Source organism: Nerophis ophidion, linkage group LG27 (assembly GCF_033978795.1).
Source record: "Nerophis ophidion isolate RoL-2023_Sa linkage group LG27, RoL_Noph_v1.0, whole genome shotgun sequence".
NCBI lineage: Eukaryota > Metazoa > Chordata > Actinopteri > Syngnathiformes > Syngnathidae > Nerophis > Nerophis ophidion.
The window spans coordinates 21,810,457-21,827,828 of NC_084637.1; the positions used below are offsets into that span (position 1 = coordinate 21,810,457).

Below are 17,372 nucleotides of genomic sequence, written 5' to 3' on the forward strand. Positions count from 1 at the left end.
AGCTTGGTCCGCATTGCCGGCAGTAAGTCGGACACATTTCCAGTGAGGGTTGGACTCCGCCAAGGCTGCCCTTTTTTACCGATTCTGTTCATAACTTTTATGGTCAGAATTTCGAGGTGCAGTCAACGCCTGGAGGGGATCCAGGATTAAGTCTCTGCTTTTTGCAGATTATGTGGTCCTGATGGCTTCATCTGGCCAGGATTTTAAGCTTTCACTGGATCGGTTCGCAGCCGAGTGCGAAGCGACTGGGATGAGAATCAGCACCTCCAAGTCTGAGTGCATGGTTCTCGCCCGGAAAAGGGTGGAGTGCCATCTCCGGGTTAGGGAGGAGACCCTGCCCCAAGTGAAGGAGTTCAAGTACCTGGGAGTCTTGTTCACGAATGAGGGAAGAGTGGATCGTGAGATTGACAGGCGGATTGGTGCGACGTCTACAGTAATGCGGACACTGTATCGATCCGTTGTGGTGAAGAAGGAGCTGAGCCGAAAGGCAAAGCTCTCAATTTACCGGTTGATCTCCGTTTCCATCCTCACCCACGGTCATGAGCTTTTGGTTATGACCGCAAGGACAAGATCACGGGTACAAGCCACCGAAATGAGTTTCCTCTGCCGGGTGGCGGGGCTCTCCCTTAGAGATAGGTTGAGAAGCTCTGCCATCCTGGGCGAGCTCAAAGTAAAGCCGCTGCTCCTCCACATCGAGATGCTAAGCACACTATAGCACACAAGCTAGACATACGTAAAATGTGTCCTTCTTTGAGCAATATCAATATTGGCTTGTACTAGCGCTTTAATGTCGATATCAAAAGTGATAATGTTGTATTAGGACACCCCTGACCTCCACTCAGTGCTTTCCATAAACATGTTTGTTCTTTCTCGCTCAGGCATCCTCAGTATGATCATCATCAGAACCTTGAGGAAGGACATTGCTAATTACAACAGAGAAGACGATATTGTGAGTTGTTTTGTTGACCTTTGAAGTCTTGGCTCGCTGCTGGCCTTTGAACCATCTTCCTTTTACCAACAGGAGGACACAATGGAGGAGTCAGGATGGAAGAATGTCCACGGTGATGTCTTCAGGCCGCCTCAGTACCCCATGATTCTAAGCTCACTGCTGGGGTCGGGGATCCAGCTGTTTTGCATGATCCTTATTGTCATATGTGAGTGTTTTTTAATAAGAATATGTTTATGTTTTCCAAACCTTCTAACTTGGGGGCCGCATTGGGCTAGAAAATATTGGCCGACTGCATGTAAAGTAACGATGTGTGTGCGTGTACGTATCGTATTAATTTGATGATGAATATAATTAATATAATGGATACATCATTATTAAAATTGAATATCAAGAGTATGTGAACGTTTGACACTAGTGATGTCCGACAATATCGGCCTGCTGATATTATTGGCCGATAAATGCTCTAAAATGTAATATCGGAAATTATCGGTATCGGTTTCAGGGTTATCTGTGTCGGTTACAAAAAGTACAGAGTGCCAATATACTTTTATGGCACTGCCCAGTCACATAATATAGAGTTGTGATCAAAATTATTCAACCCCCACACAGTTTTGGTGTTTTAGCAAGTTGGACATTTATTCCGTATTTTGTTTATAGTCATCTCAAATAAAGATGTGTCAAATACACAAATGCAACTTAAATTGTAACACTGTATTTTCCAAAATACCAAAAAAGGAAATTTTTCTTAATATCTCATTGACAAAATGACTCAACCCCCTAGTTACATGCATCTTTAGTACTTAGTAGAACACCCTTTGGCAGTAATAACATCCTTCAAACGTGATACATAACCAGACACAAGTTTCTTGCAACGATCTACAGGTATTTTAGCCCATTCCTTTTGGGCAAAGGCCTCCAGTTCATTCATATTCTTGGGCTTGCGTCTTGCAACTGCCTTCTTCAAGTCCCACCACAGGTTTTCTATGGGATTTAGGTCTGGCGACTGTGAAGGCCACTCCAGAGTCTTCCAGCCCTTCTTCTGCAACCACTCTGATGTTGATTTAGAGGTATGCTTGGGATCGTTGTCCTGTTGGAAGGTCCAACGTCTCCCAAGCCTCAGCTTCGTCACTGACTTCATGACATTTGCAGCTAATATATCCTGGTAGGAAATAGAATTCATAATGCCTTGAACGCGCTGGAGATTCTCGGTACCTGAGGCAGAGAAACAGCCCCAGAGCATGATTGACCTCCCACCATGCTTAACAGTAGGAAAAGTGTTCCTCTCTTTGTAAGCTTAATTTTTTTCTCCTCCAGACATAACGTTGATTCATAAGCCCAAAGAGTTCCACTTTTGTCTCATCACTCCATAGAACAGTTTCCCAAAACCTTTGGGGTTCGTCCAGATGATTTTTGGCATACTGGAGTCTATTTTCTTGTGCCTGGTAGTCAGAAGTGGGGTGCGCCTGGGAGTTCTGGCATGGAGGCCTTCATCTCGTAGTGCGCGCCTTATTGTCTGGGACGAAACCTGCGTTACCCCCTCTGCAATGTCCTGTTGTTGTTCCTCAGCTGTTACCCGGGGGTTTTTCACCACTGTACGCTTCAAATACCGGACAGCAGTTGCACTCAGCATCCTCTTTCAACCACGCCCAGGTAGTGTTTCCACTGTGCCTTTAGTTTTAAACTTGCGAATTATGCTCCCAACTGTGTCTCTTGGAATGTGTAATGTCTTTGCTATTTTCTTATATCCATATCCCTTCTTGTGAAGAGAAATTAACTCCTCTCTTGTCTTCTTTGACCACTCCCTGGATTTCACCAAGTTGCAAATACACCATTGACCATCTACAGGAAGCTGAGCGTCACAGTCTTTTTCGATCAGTTTAATTGTTGCTCGTTATGGTTCTAATCATATCTACAGGTGTTTTCAACATCGGAATGAAAATACCTTATTCAAATTCTGTTAAGAGTTATGATCTTCAAGGGGTTGAATAATTTTGTCAATGAGATATTAAAATAAATGGCACTGTTTGGTATGTTACAAAATATAATTTTGTAATTCAAGTTGCATTTGTCTATTTAATGCATCTTTATTTAATATGACTATAAACAATTATACGGAATAAATGTCCTACTTGCTAAAACACCAAAAATGTGTGGGGGTTAAATAATTTTGATCACAACAGTATGCAGCTTTCACACATACAAGTGAATGCAAGGCATTCTTGATCAACAACCATACAGGTCACACTGAAGGTGGTCGTATAAACAACTTTAACACTGTTACGAATATGCGCCACACTGTGAACCTACACCAAACAAGAATGACAAACACATTTCAGGAGAACATTCGCACTGTAACACAAAATAAACACAACAGAACAAAAACCCAGAATCCCTTGCAGCCCTGACTCTTCCAGGACGCTACAATATACACCTCCCGCTACCACAAAACCCCACCTCATCCAACCCCGCCCACACATTTTTCATGGTGTTTGGACGTTTTTCATAATATCCCCAAAGTTGTGTTGACCTTATGTTAGTTGCATTGTTTTTTTGTTTTTTTTGCACTATGACTAGGGAAGGTTGTTTGGATTGTGCCATATAAGTAATTGTGGTGCTATTTTCCAGGGTCATCGATCTGATTTACTCACACTGTCCACAAGATGGCGGCAAATATGTAGCATTAAGAGACTGCTTGGTAATTAAAATTAATTTGAAAGCACTCTGCAAAGAAGCTGGCGGACCGCAGTTCGGACACCCCTGGAATATACGATGTGTTGACTTTGTAAGTGTTAATTGTTCCTTCTTTGTGCTTGTGCAGTTGTTGCTATGTTGGGCATGTTGTCTCCATCCAGTAGAGGAGCCCTGATGACCACTGCTTGTTTCCTTTTCATGTTTATGGGGTGAGAACTATTACTGCTAAAAAGAAAAAGAAGATGAAACTACTGTAGCAATCATTTTGTGGTGTTAAAATGTGTTGTTTTTACTCCCTAGTGTGTTTGGAGGCTACTTTGCGGGTAGACTGTACCGCACACTGAAAGGCCACCGCTGGAAGAAAGGAGCATTTTGTGTGAGTGGCAGACATTATTTCTAAGCTAACTCCGTACTCTGTGTCAACATGTTTCTAATATCTCCTGCAGACTGCAACTTTGTATCCCGCTGTGTTTTTTGGCATCTGTTTCATTCTCAACTGCTTCATCTGGGGCGAGCACTCCTCTGGGGCGGTGAGCATGAACATGAATATAAACCAAGCCTTTTCCATTTAGGGACCTATGCTGAAAAATCCAAGGTTGCAGGGGCCATTTTGTCATATTTCCTTTTCAAAGCGGACAGATAATTGTTGTGCTAATACATCGTTTTTGCTGAACGATGTATTGACTTAGAAAATTATTGCCGATAAACTTTATTTTGAGACCAAATGAAGTAATGACAATGCATAATGATATTGCACGTATGCTCTTTTAAAATGTAATACAGTTGTATTGCCCGAGTATTTTAGCATTGTAGGGTTGTCCCGATACCAATATTTTGGTCCCGGCACCAAAATGTATTTCAATACTTTTCGATAATTTTCTGAGTAAAGGGGACCACAAAAATCTTAGGGTACATTAAACATATGTTTATTATTGCAATTTAGCCCTTAAATAAAATAGTGAGCCTACTAGACTACTTGTCTTTTGGGAGTAAGTAAACAAACAAAGACTCCTAATTAGTCTGCTGACGTATGCAGTAACATATTGTGTCATTTATCATTATACTATCTTGTCAATATTATGAGGGACACACTGTAAAAATTAATAAATAATGTACTTGTCCATTTCCTGTTAATAGCTGGTTAATTTTCTGTTTTAACATGTTCTGTCTACACTTCTGTTAAAATTCAATAATCACTTGTTCTTCTCTTGTTTGGTACCTTACATTAGTTTTGAATGATACCACAAATTTAGGTATCGATCCGATACCAAGTAGTTACAGGATCATACATTGGTCATATTCAAAGTCCTTAAGTGTCCAAGGACGTATTTCCTGAGTTTACAAACATAATATGAATTTTAAAAAAAGGAAAAAAGATTTTCTGATGCTAAAAATATCGATGTAATCATAGTAGTATCGATTAGATACGCTATTGTACTTGGTAGCCTTACAGTGGATGTCAGTTGTAAAGTCATCCCTGGTGTTTGTTAACATTGTGATGCCGGTGTGTAGGGAAGTTTCCTCGTCCTCCAGTGAAAATGACACCTGTAAGAAACATACTTTATTTGTCGCCATGGAGACGAGGATTAGTGATTTAGAAGTAGCAAAAAAACTATGGCTGGATGTTAGCTCCTAGCCATGTCTTAGAGCGCCTTTTCACCTTTATCTTTAGTTTTTAGACCAAAATTGATACAGTCTCTCTTTTCTGTCTACACACTGTGTCTGCTTGTAAGTACTCCGGGATTGTGCGCTGCCAAACATGCTCCTCTGCTCGTAAAACCAGCAATGTCACGACGTGATGACGACGCGCTGTTGTGCCTGTCAAAAAAGGGGGGGCCAGTACTTTTTAGAGGCGGTATAGTACCAAATATGATTAATTACTATACTAGTATCGGTATACCGTACAACCCTATAGCGTTGTAATTGAAGTGTAAACTTCTAAAGATTCAAGTTAAATACATCTTTTTCATATAAAATATACTTTGTCAGCAAAATTAAAAATAACAACCAAAAGCAATAAAATAGGTTCTGTGTCTGTTAAAAAGGGTTGGAGGACCCTCAATCAAAGCAATAAACAAAATGGCCAAATAGAGTTATTGTGATCAAAATGATCACAGATATCAGTATTATCGCAGTATTGTGGAATGTGCTCAAAAAGTACTTGTAAACACGCTGCCATTTTTTAACCAAGTTGTATTTTTATTAATAACTAAAATAAACACAATACACTTTCTTGGCAGAGAAAACATGAAATATTGCTCTGGCTTCATAAGAGCCATATTTTTTTTATTCCTGTTCTTAAATCTGTTTATCTTCTTCCATTTTAATTCGTAAACATTATAGAATGTTTTTTTTTCATTAGTGTAAGTTGGGTGATCAACTGATGTGACGTCACGTGAGTCCACTTCTTGTTTAAGCAAGTCCGTCTGTTTCAACACGACACTGGAATATATATCCATCGCTTTGCGCAAAGGCAGCAAAGCCTCTATGTTCAATGTTAATACTGCATCTTAGTTGTTTAGATGACAATGTGTTTACACAAGTTTAGATTGGGGTGTGACGATTCTTAATAGGGAAATACGTTGATGTTAGTATTTAAACTAGCTAATTAACAATCATTTTAATTTACGCTGGCAAAACTAACCGTCGGGAGTTTTACAACGGATATCATTGTTGCCGCTTATGTGCTCGTAGTACAAACTCACATGCAAACGAGTGACCCTTCTTGTAAACCATAACGATGCATGCATATGGCGGCTATCGACGCTGGAAAAAATACCGACTTCGTCTTCATTCATCGTTGGGTTAATTGACTTATCGAATATCGGCCCAGATCAACAAAAAAAGCTCCAATATTTGATTTTAAAAAAAGTGCCAATGAGACTAGGTTACCCGTAGAGTGCTGTAGGTGAGGTAAGGTGAGCAAATCAAGCGCTCCTTTTCTTTCTCCTACTATTGTTAGAAACTCATGAGCTTATTGTAAACCATGGGCATCAAACTCGTTTTAAGTGAGGGCCACATAGCAGTTCGGGCCGCTTGTAAATGGGAATTATTCATAAATATACAATTGCCTTTGCAGTTGATTTTTTTATTTATTTTTTTTTTTACATACACAGTAAAAAAAAAAAATCAAATAATTTTGCAGTAAAAAACTGGGAGCTCAGTCAGGACAATTTTTCCGTAAAATGTAGAAGTTTTTACAGCAAATTACTGTAAATGGAAAACGGTTCTATAGGGGTTTTTTTACTTCAAAATTCTGCTTGCACTAAAAAAAAAAATCCTTCTTAGGAAGGGTAAAAAAATACATAATACAAGCTATTTTTGCTCGTAATGAGAAAATCAATCTGCCAATGGAAAAAGCCAATATTTTATTGATAAGAATTCTTGACATATTAAAGCTTTAAAAACTTGAAATTAGCAGTTAAAACGTATTATTAGCTATACTTACCAGTATTGTAAAGTTGTGTGTCTTATAACAATTCAGGGTATTGTGACTTGTATTAATGTTGGTTTAGACATTTTAACTAGAAATTAGACATTATATCTACTGAGATTGTGAGGTTTCTGTTTTACCCAAAATCCATTGTCTTTTACAGTCTACCATTTGATGGATAACTTGCTTGGAAATCATACTTCATGCAGATATTTATTACCATTATTTGTATTTTAACAAAAAAAAAAGTTTGAAATGAATGCCAGTATACTATTTTCTGCATTACTCAATAATATTAAAGTTGATAAGATATGAAATTACATGCAATACATGTATTTATTTATTTCTAAATAGAACAAACGTCTACATTTAGTAAGGAAATATAAAGTACTTCATTGATGCATATTATTTCAAGGCTTTTGCGGACCATGTTAAATTTAGAAGGCTTCATTCTGGTCTACATAACATGTAATAATGGTTCTTTGGTGAATTTTTTTTTTTTTTTACAGACCTTTGTCAAGTAATTTTTTGCTCTCTTTCAAAACAGCTTGTTTTGAGAGGAGTTGTTATATCCAAATGAACCCCTCCTCCTCACGCCGATGAGCTTTTGCCCTCGCATGTCAGCTTTTTTTGTGTCATTTTTTAAATTTTTTTCTTTTTTTTTTTTTTTTTTTTTTTTGTAGCTTTCCTGCTTTTACTTTGCACTATAGACGTTGGTGACCGCCACTAGACATGTATTTTAAATCACATTGACCACAATACGACATCTCGGATGATATAGCAAGACCAGCTGCTCACCATGGTTTGTTGTTGTCTCTTAGAAAGGAGAGAGGGAGGAAACCCGGCTCACGTACAGATCTGGAACTATACCGTGACTAACGTTGCATTTCTTTCGCGTCTAACTTTCTAATGCTTGATCCTGGACTTGCAAATGTGTATTTTGACAATAAAAGGCTTTTCTATTCTATATCATGTAAATAACTCTGCTGCACGGCTAGTTCTACATTGATTGTGTTACTTATTTGTTCATTGCTAAACAGAGTAGGCACTGATCAAATTAAAATGTATTTGTGAGGAAAATAATTCTTTATTTGGCTGGAGGACGGTAATGCTACTGTCTAAGCGAGCTTCACAACAAATTGAACATGTTTGACCTACTGTTATTACTCAGTGTTTCATTGTGTCCTCCATTGCCATAGATAGTAGTCACCGAGCTTGCCATTAAAAAATTAGTTTTTCAGAAAATCCATCTTTTGTGAAAGTTTGTGGGCGAAGCAGGAGTCCTCTTGACACGCTTTTGAAGCAACTTTTTCACAGTTTGAAGGCACATCGCCATGAAACAAAAACGTTACCCAGGCACTTCTTATTTTTTCAGATGAGTCTGGAGGTTTGAATACTGCCCTGATTTTGGTAACAGGATTTTCCCTTGACTGCCACGATACCTGTGGTGGTGGGGGCGTGGTCACCATAACGTCACCGAGTAATTTGCCTAATTTACTGTGAGCCTATGATTTTCTTTTAAAAAGGCTGCAAAAATGTTTATTTACATTTAAAAACAAATCTGTTATTAATTAGTATTAACATATTTTTTTTTTATTGTTTTGCCATATTTAAAATTTTTGCTGCTGATTGTACAATGTACTTTGTTGAGATTTTTTCAAGTGTTTAGAAACTTTGAAAGGACTTTTTTATTCAAAACATCTAGCACATTTTGTAGATCGTTGTCCCTGGGTATGTCTGGAATATATTAAAGTTACGTCCACATCACAGACATTCTGACGTTTTGTTTACTTCCGGTTTCGGCAGCGCGGTTTTTCAGTAATTAAAGTTTTTCAGGTGGTCGAGTTTTCGGTACATCACTTGTCAATACTGCGCAAATAATAGGGTACACATATAATTTCGTAATGTAACGAGCAGCTGGTGCTAATGTTTTATGTCTGTGTGGTTTGGATTTGATGTCAGTTTTTCCCATGTTTGCAAACACACCGTCCGTACCTGAAGAATGATTGGGGGTATTTTTTCTTTTTTTTTTTTTTGAACAATGAAAATACAAACATTGAGGCGATTCCAATATACAATTTAACATAGCTCTAATGTTCCGGATCAGGCCGAGAAATTAACATAATAAATCAAATTCAAAAAATTCTCATACAAACAAAAATTGTTGGAAGTTTAAATACATTTAAGAGATGATACACATTAGATTCAATTAAATCTACAGTATATCAATGTAAAAAAAATAATTGGGATTATCTAACACAATTTAAATGTCTCTAATAAAAACAACAATTTGAGGACTTTTTTGTTTTTAATTATTTTCCAAAGTAAGTGTTATTTTGTTTCTGGGCAAGGGTGGACTCACGGAGACAAACGTTTTTGCACGGGAGGTAAAACCTGTTGGAATTGTTATCATTAGATTGGTAATTAAATTAAATATAGCCTTGGATTTTGTGTGATATCTTCTGGGGGCTACAATATTTTATATAACTTGAATTTGTTTTCAAGCAAAAAGAAACAACAACCTTATATTCCTAGGTGTGGCGGTAATGAAAATGCATTGGCGGCGTGTCGCATTTTATTAAGGGAAAACCTGCAACCTACCAGCAGCATTTTTGTTATTCAAGTCGTATCTTTACCATTTTGTCGTCTAAACTACAGATGCGCGCACATCTGTAGTTTAGTCTTGGTAAATTTCCCGAATGATGACGTCACCAATTTTGCACATTCCAAACGGACCGTTTGGAGGAAGTAGATAGGAAGGCAAGATAGTTTTATGAACATCCCAGCCATGCCTCCATGCTAGGATTTCAGACAAATGCACACCAGCAGGCACAAATAGTAAGAAAAGTTGGTTTTGCATGATAGGGCCCCTTTAAATCTACATTTAAAAAATAATAGATATAAATAAGTCCATCGGTTATCGGTATTGTTCTTGAAAATAAGGAAGTTATCTGTCTGCTTAAAAAAAGGACATTGTTCCCTCTTTGTTTTTAGCGTGAATATTTCCTGTTCTAAACACCTATTTGCTCTTTGTTGACACTTTTCGTGTCATAGTGTGTGTTTGGTATAAACAATGTATACTTTATTGTGCTTTGGGACTTACTTTCTTCCCCAACTTCAGGTGCCCTTCACCACCATGCTGGCTCTGCTGTGCATGTGGTTTGGTATCTCCATGCCCTTGGTCTACCTGGGCTACTACTTTGGCTTCCGCAAGCAGCCGTACGACAACCCCGTGCGCACCAACCAGATCCCTCGGCAGGTCCCGGAGCAGCGCTGGTACATGAACAAGTTTGTCGGGTGAGCGAGCGCGCCACTTTCTCACATGAGCTGACGTAGGACCTCGGGTGTTTAAACCGTCAACGTTTTTCTCTTCATTAGGATCCTGATGGCCGGGATCCTCCCATTTGGTGCTATGTTCATTGAGCTCTTCTTCATTTTTAGCGTGAGTGTGATAGCTTCTTGTCTACCTGTGTGTGTGTGTGTGTGTGTGTGTGTGCGTGTGTGTGTGTTTGTTGGTCATTACCAAGACCATCAAGTCATCATAAATGTGTGTGTGTGCTTTTAGGCCATCTGGGAGAATCAGTTCTATTACCTCTTTGGCTTCCTCTTTCTGGTCTTCATCATCTTGGTGGTCTCCTGCTCTCAGATCAGCATCGTCATGGTCTACTTCCAGCTGTGTGCAGAGGTAATTCCTTCATTCCTCTCTACAGACAGCGTGTGTTTATTCAACTGTGCTGGGATATAACAAAATACTTGACATTTTCTAACATTTAGCATGCTAGTGTAACATCTTAGCATGCTAACTTTATTAAACCAATTTTTAGCCCAATATAACTTGATACTTTACACATTCTGGCTTTTTACTTTATTTTTACTTTATTACTTTTTTACTTTGCAGCCGTACACCTCAGTCATCTAATTTGGCCAAGTTTGCAGCTGTACACCTCAGTAATGCAACTTAGTACTTGACACATGCTAACCTTTTTTGCCAATTTTGCAGCCGAAACACCTCAGTCATATAAATTAGTACGTGACACATGCTAGTTTTTGTACCTAATTTTGCAGCCGAAACACCTCAGTTCACACATGCTTATAACCTTTTTAGCCAATTTCACTGCCGAAACACCCGAGAGTCTTAATTTTGTACTTGACATGTTAACTATTAGCGTGTTAATATTGGCATGCTACCATTCGCACACTAACCTTTTTAGCCAACTTTAGAGTTGTACACCTCAGTCATGTAATAACTAACAACTATTTTAGCCAATTTTAAAACTGAAACACCTTAGAGTCTGTGAAGGTCTTTCTCCCGTGGTTTCACCTGATGCTGAAAAATCCACCCACAGCCTGGATATCTGGTGTTAAAAATGGCTTCTTTTATTGGCAGCGCATATTCGCCCGGGCAGCACACAACTTTTCAGTCTCTCTGGCAATGTCCAGAGTGTGCGCTTCTTCGTTCACTCCAACTCCAGCAACCGTGTCTCGGGCCTGCTGCTGCTAATAAGCATGGCAGGTGATTGGATGATCTGTCCCAGCTGCGTAATCCCATCACCTGCCAACTGTGCTTCGAGGCCGGTCCTTACACACCGCGCTCCGCGGCAGGCCCCGCCACTGTCGACAGAGTCATATAATTTGGTACTTAACATGTTAAAATTAACATGCTAACAATAGCACAATAACTTTTTTAGCCTATTTTGCAGCTGTACACTTCCGTAATATAACTTACTACTTGACACATGCTAACCTTTTTAGCCAATTTTGCAGCCGGAGCACCTGTCATATAACTTTGTACTTCACATGATAATATTAGCATGCTAACATTAGCACATGAACTTTTTTCGCCAATATTGCAGCTGTAAACCTCCGAAATGTAACTTACTACTTCATACATGCTAACTGATTTTGAAACCAAAACACCTTAGTCATATATCTTAGTACTTGACACATACTAACTTTTTTAGCCAATTTTACAGCCGAAACACCTCAGTCATGTAACTTAGTACTTGACATGTTAATATTAGTATGCTAACATTAGCCAATTTTACAGCTGTAAAGCTCCGTAATATAACTTACTGCTTGACACATGCTAACTTTTTTTTAGCAATTTTTGCAGCCGAAACACCTCAGTTGACACTTGCTAATAACCTTTTTAGCTAAGTTCACTGCCGAAACACCTAAGAGTCATAATTTGGTACTTGACATGTTAACTGTTAGCGTGTTAATATTGGCATGCTAACATTTATTAGCACATTAACTTTTTTAGCCAATTCTGGAGCAGTACACCTCAGTAATACAACTCAGTACATAACACATCCTGACTTTTTCAGCTAACTTTTTGAGCCGATTTTGAAGCCGAAACACCTCAGTAATACAACTCAGTACATAACACATCCTGACTTTTTCAGCTAACTTTTTGAGCCGATTTTGAAGCCGAAACACCTCAGTCGTATAACTTAGTACTTGACATGTTAATATTAGTATACTAACATTAGCCAATTTTACAGCTGTAATGCTCTGTAATATAATTTACTACCTGACACATGCTAACTTTTTTAGCCAATTTTGCAGCTGAAACACCTCAGTCATATAAGTTAGTACTTGACACATGCTAATTATTTTAGCCAATTTTACAACTGACACACCTTAAAGTCATATAATTTGGTACTAGACATGTTAAAATTAGCATGCTGACTGTAGCGCACTAACTTTTTTAGCCAATTTTGCAGCTGTACACCTCTGTAGTATAACTTACTACTTGACACATGCTTTTTTTTGCCAATTTTGCAGCCGAAACACTCAGTCATATAACTTAGTACTTGACATGTTAATAATACCATGCTAACATTAGCACACTAACTTTTTCGCCAAATTTGCAGCTGTAAACCTCCGTAATATAACTTACAACTTGACAAATGCTAACTTTTTTAGCCAATTTTGCAGCCGAAACACCTGTCATATAACTTAGTACTTCTCATGATAATATTAGCCTGCTAACATTAGCACATTGACTTTTTTTGCCAATTTTGTAGCTGCAAACCTTGGTAATGTAACTTAGTACTTGACACATACTATCTTTTTTAATCCAATTTTACAGCCGAAACACTTGCATCATATAACTTAGTACTTCACATGTTAATATTAGCATGCTAGCATTAGCACACTAACGTTTTGGGACATTTGTGCAGTTTTACACATTCGTAATATAACTTACTACTTGACACTTGCCTTTTATAGCCAATTTTGCAGCCGAAAGACGATAAAGTCCTATAATTTGGTACTTGACATGTTAAAACTATTAGCGTGGTAATATTGGCATGCCAACATTAGCACACTAACTTTTTTTGCCAATTTAGCAGCTGTACACCTCAGTGATATAACTTAGTACATGACACATGCTAACCTTTTTAGCCAATTTAGCAGTTGTACACCTCAGTGATATAACTTAGTAGTGAAGTGAAGTGAATTATATTTATATAGCGCTTTTCTCAAGTGACTCAAAGCGCTTTACATAGTGAAACCCAATATCTAAGTTACATTTAAACCAGTGTGGGTGGCACTGGGAACAGGTGAGTAAAGTGTACATGACACATGCTAACATTTTTAGCCAATTTAGCAGTTGTACACCTCAGTGATATAACTTAGTACATGACACATGCCAACCTTTGTAGACAATTTTTCAGCTGTATACCTCAGTTGTATAACTTAATACATAACACATGCTAACCTTTTCAGCCAATTTTGCAGCTGAATCACTACAGTTATGAACTTGGTACATGGCACATGCGCATGCTAACTTTTTATCAAATTTTTCAGCTGTACATCTCACTGTCATATAAAGCTTATTTTTTTACACATGCTAACAGTTTTATTAGCCATGCTCAGCTTTATACAACATGTGCTTTCTGTCCCTCTTAACGTTCTTATAAGGACTATCGGTGGTGGTGGAGAACCTTCCTGGTTTCAGGAGGGTCTGCCTTCTATGTCCTGGTGTATGCCGTCTTCTACTTTGCTAATAAGGTAAAACACACATACACACGCTGCATTAATATTGCATAGGGCTCCATCTTATTTTCCCCATTAAAAACATGCCAGTCCTGCATGCCACAAGGTTTTATGATGGCACACAAATTGTCCCGAAGGACACTTTTTCAGAATGCTAAGAACCGGGGTGCAGAGTTACCAACGCAAGGCTCGGACCGCACCAAAACCTAGTCATGAATAAAGCAATTTGTCATTTGTTTTGTATCCATAAAATTGGCAACATTGTTTAAAGAGTACTGCTGTTTTTGTGTTTAAAATCAATACTGCTTATTTTACAGTCAGTGAAGATTGTTGAAGTCAGGGATGTCTAAAGTGTGGCCCGCAGCTCATTTTTTAGCACATTCTAAAAATACTGTAAAAAAAAATTGGAGTGAAAAAGAAAGCAGGTTAAATGTAACAAGAACAATGTAACAAGTTGTAATGTGGACTCTAATAAAACAAAGCTGCCATGCAGGCGTTTTTTTTTTTTTTTGTTTAAAGCTGTCGTTGTTTAAAAAGTAATTATGAAATAAAATCAATGTTGTTATTAATTATTGACATATACAAGGCCCCAATTACAAACAAAAGAACTAAGAACGGATAGAGCTGAAGTTGATCTAAAGATTTAAATATGAAAGTAAAAAAAAAAAAAATGTATGACTTGTTTTTAACACTTTTATGAGTGGGACACTTAAGGATCCCTGAGAATTTTGGTGGCATTTTTTTTAAACGATCATTGCAAAAAAAATAATTTCTAAAAATCAATGATATGAATTATTGACATATTCAAGGCCCCAATTACTTGACAAAAATGTCCCTTTAAAATATTTTTGGGGACAATAATGCAATTTAAAAAAATGACAAGAAGGGCATAAAACAAATGTTGACCTGAAGATTTAAATGTGAAAGAAAAGAAATCAAATAATGACACCCTTTTGAATCCAAGAAAATTTTAGTGGCTTTTTTTTTTTTTTACACAGTCATTGCTCAAAAAAATTAAAATGTATTAAAATCCATGTCGTTATAAATTGTGGACATATTTAAGGCTTCAATTACTTCACACCGGAAGTTTTAAGGTGAAAAATATTGCAGATGTTGTATTTTTGCCATAGAAAACCAGGGTTTTGACAAACAAAGGCATCGGAAAATAATATTGACGGATCTGAAGTTGATTTGGAGATTTTATCGTTGAGTAAAAAAATGAAAAAAAAAAATTTCTGAATTGTTTTTAACATTTGCCTGAAAAACTTGAGCTGTAAAGGTTCAAACAATTATATCATATAGTATTGGTTTTGAAAATGAAACATGTCAAAATGGCCCCACACACAATGATCTTTCAGTGGAAAAAGTTAGGACATGTTACATAAAACCTTGACAAGTGGTGGTCACAGTTTGACCAAAGAACTGATTAATCAGACTTCTATTGTTTCCAATGAGCATAAAACACTGTAATTTCCCAATGATACTGGGTCAAAATGACCCAATGATACAGGGTGAGAAATATTGCCCTCCGCTGCTCTCACCCTGTCATACACTGTCTCCCCCCTCAGCTGGACATCGTGGAGTTCATCCCCTCACTCTTGTACTTTGGCTACACCGCCTTGATGGTTCTGTCCTTCTGGCTGCTGACGGGCACCATCGGCTTCTACGCCGCCTACATGTTCATCAGGAAGATCTACGCCGCCGTCAAGATCGACTGAGTCTGAGGCTCTTCCTCTTTTTTTCTCCTCGTCACATTCTCTTTTTGTTTGAACTTTTATATATGAATATTTTTATTGCCCAACAAGCACTGACTTGTGTTGAGCTGTTTTTTTTTTTTGAAGTACAAAGCCCTCACCCAGAGGTGGTATTGTGTAGGGCAGCGAGACGTTTTTCTTCTGTTTGGACGCTTCCTCTCAAGGGACAGTTTGCGTCTTCAGCCGGGTCACCCAGCAACCAACACAATGATTTTCCTGCACACTTGTTTGTCCTTTGGAGCCTAATTTATCAATGTTTTCAGTTCTGTCCCCCAATGAAATGTTTCCCGCCTCCTCCTCCTCCACCCGAGAGACAAACTGTCTTACGTTGGACTGACCATGCTGGGAGATTCCACAGAACGGATGCATTAAACGCGCTCTTGTTTTTTTAACTCATGTTTCCGTACCTTTTCCTGCAGCTTCTAAACGTACCGGATCTGTGGGCTCAAAAAGAAGGGGATTTGATAGTGTTTGGAAGCCTGACGTGGGGTGGACCACACATAAGCATCCCTTGTAGAGGTTTTTTTAAACTCATTAAATGGTGACTGCAGTATTTTTAAATGTATTCCTAGTGGTTTTAATGTCCTTGAAAGTCCTGCAATGGTGTGGCTCAGGGCGCAATGGCAAGGATGTACCACTGGATAGCAGTAAGGCGCAACGTTTAGGCGTACAAGAGATTAATGTATTTGCTTACACTGACATTTTCTTAATCGATTTAACAGCAGCGATGACGGGACTTTATGTACGCCAGCCAATTTGTTAAGTGTGGCAAAGATCAGGATTTTACTGGCAGCGGGTTACCTTTGTTCATTAATAAATGGACTATGTACTCTGGCGGTACGCACTTCAATTGCACTTCAGCAGGATTCCACGTCATCTAAACACATTTGTGTATGGCAAAGTGTAAACGTGTGAGGATAACCATAGAACGGTGCAATATTCCCCCAATAAGTGGACACCATTCTTTGAACGTACGCCAAGGTTCATGAGACGAGACAAGACCGAGTGCTCCGTCTGTCTTCTCAATTTATCGTACACCGCAGGTTAACTTCTTTGTTTACTCGCTTTCAGACGGACTTTCTCCAACTCACTGTGTCACCAGAGAGTAAAGGTGAGTGTTTTCACTTTATTTGAAGTGGTTACATTCTTTTCACACGTATGTATGACAGTTGTTTGTTTCTATCTGTCCCACACCATCAATAATATGAGTAATAAACTTTTACGTTTGTGTTAGCTTCTTTACACATTTGTGACTGTTGAGAATGTTAACATGTTACTTAACAGATTGCCTGTAGGGTTGATAAATAGTTGAAAGGTTGACAACAACAGTTTGACACTGGAACTAATTATATTATAGCAGTATGTCCTAGGATAAAACAATTCATCCATCCATCCATCCATCCATCTTCTTCCGCTTATCCGAGGTCGGGTCGCGGGGGCAACAGCCTAAGCAGGGAAACCCAGACTTCCCTCTCCCCAGCCACTTCGTCTAGCTCTTCCCGGGGGATCCCGAGGCGTTCCCAGGCCAGCCAGGAGACATAGT

The 17,372-nt window shown here is 38.4% G+C and overlaps 1 protein-coding gene across 1 annotated transcript in view; it reads left to right on the plus strand.

Annotated features, from left to right (window-relative positions):
* The window catches only part of tm9sf4 (transmembrane 9 superfamily protein member 4), a 77,971-nt gene extending 61,308 nt beyond the window's left edge, over positions 1–16,663 (plus strand). Inside the window, exons 9-18 of the mRNA XM_061889708.1 lie at positions 879–949; positions 1,022–1,154; positions 3,768–3,849; positions 3,941–4,016; positions 4,087–4,170; positions 10,195–10,370; positions 10,452–10,515; positions 10,639–10,758; positions 14,001–14,090; positions 15,644–16,663. Coding sequence (XP_061745692.1) covers positions 879–949; positions 1,022–1,154; positions 3,768–3,849; positions 3,941–4,016; positions 4,087–4,170; positions 10,195–10,370; positions 10,452–10,515; positions 10,639–10,758; positions 14,001–14,090; positions 15,644–15,793 — 1,046 coding nt within the window. The 3' untranslated portion in view covers positions 15,794–16,663. The remainder of the gene's footprint in view (positions 1–878; positions 950–1,021; positions 1,155–3,767; positions 3,850–3,940; positions 4,017–4,086; positions 4,171–10,194; positions 10,371–10,451; positions 10,516–10,638; positions 10,759–14,000; positions 14,091–15,643) is intronic.
* Positions 16,664–17,372: the final 709 nt, after the last annotated feature.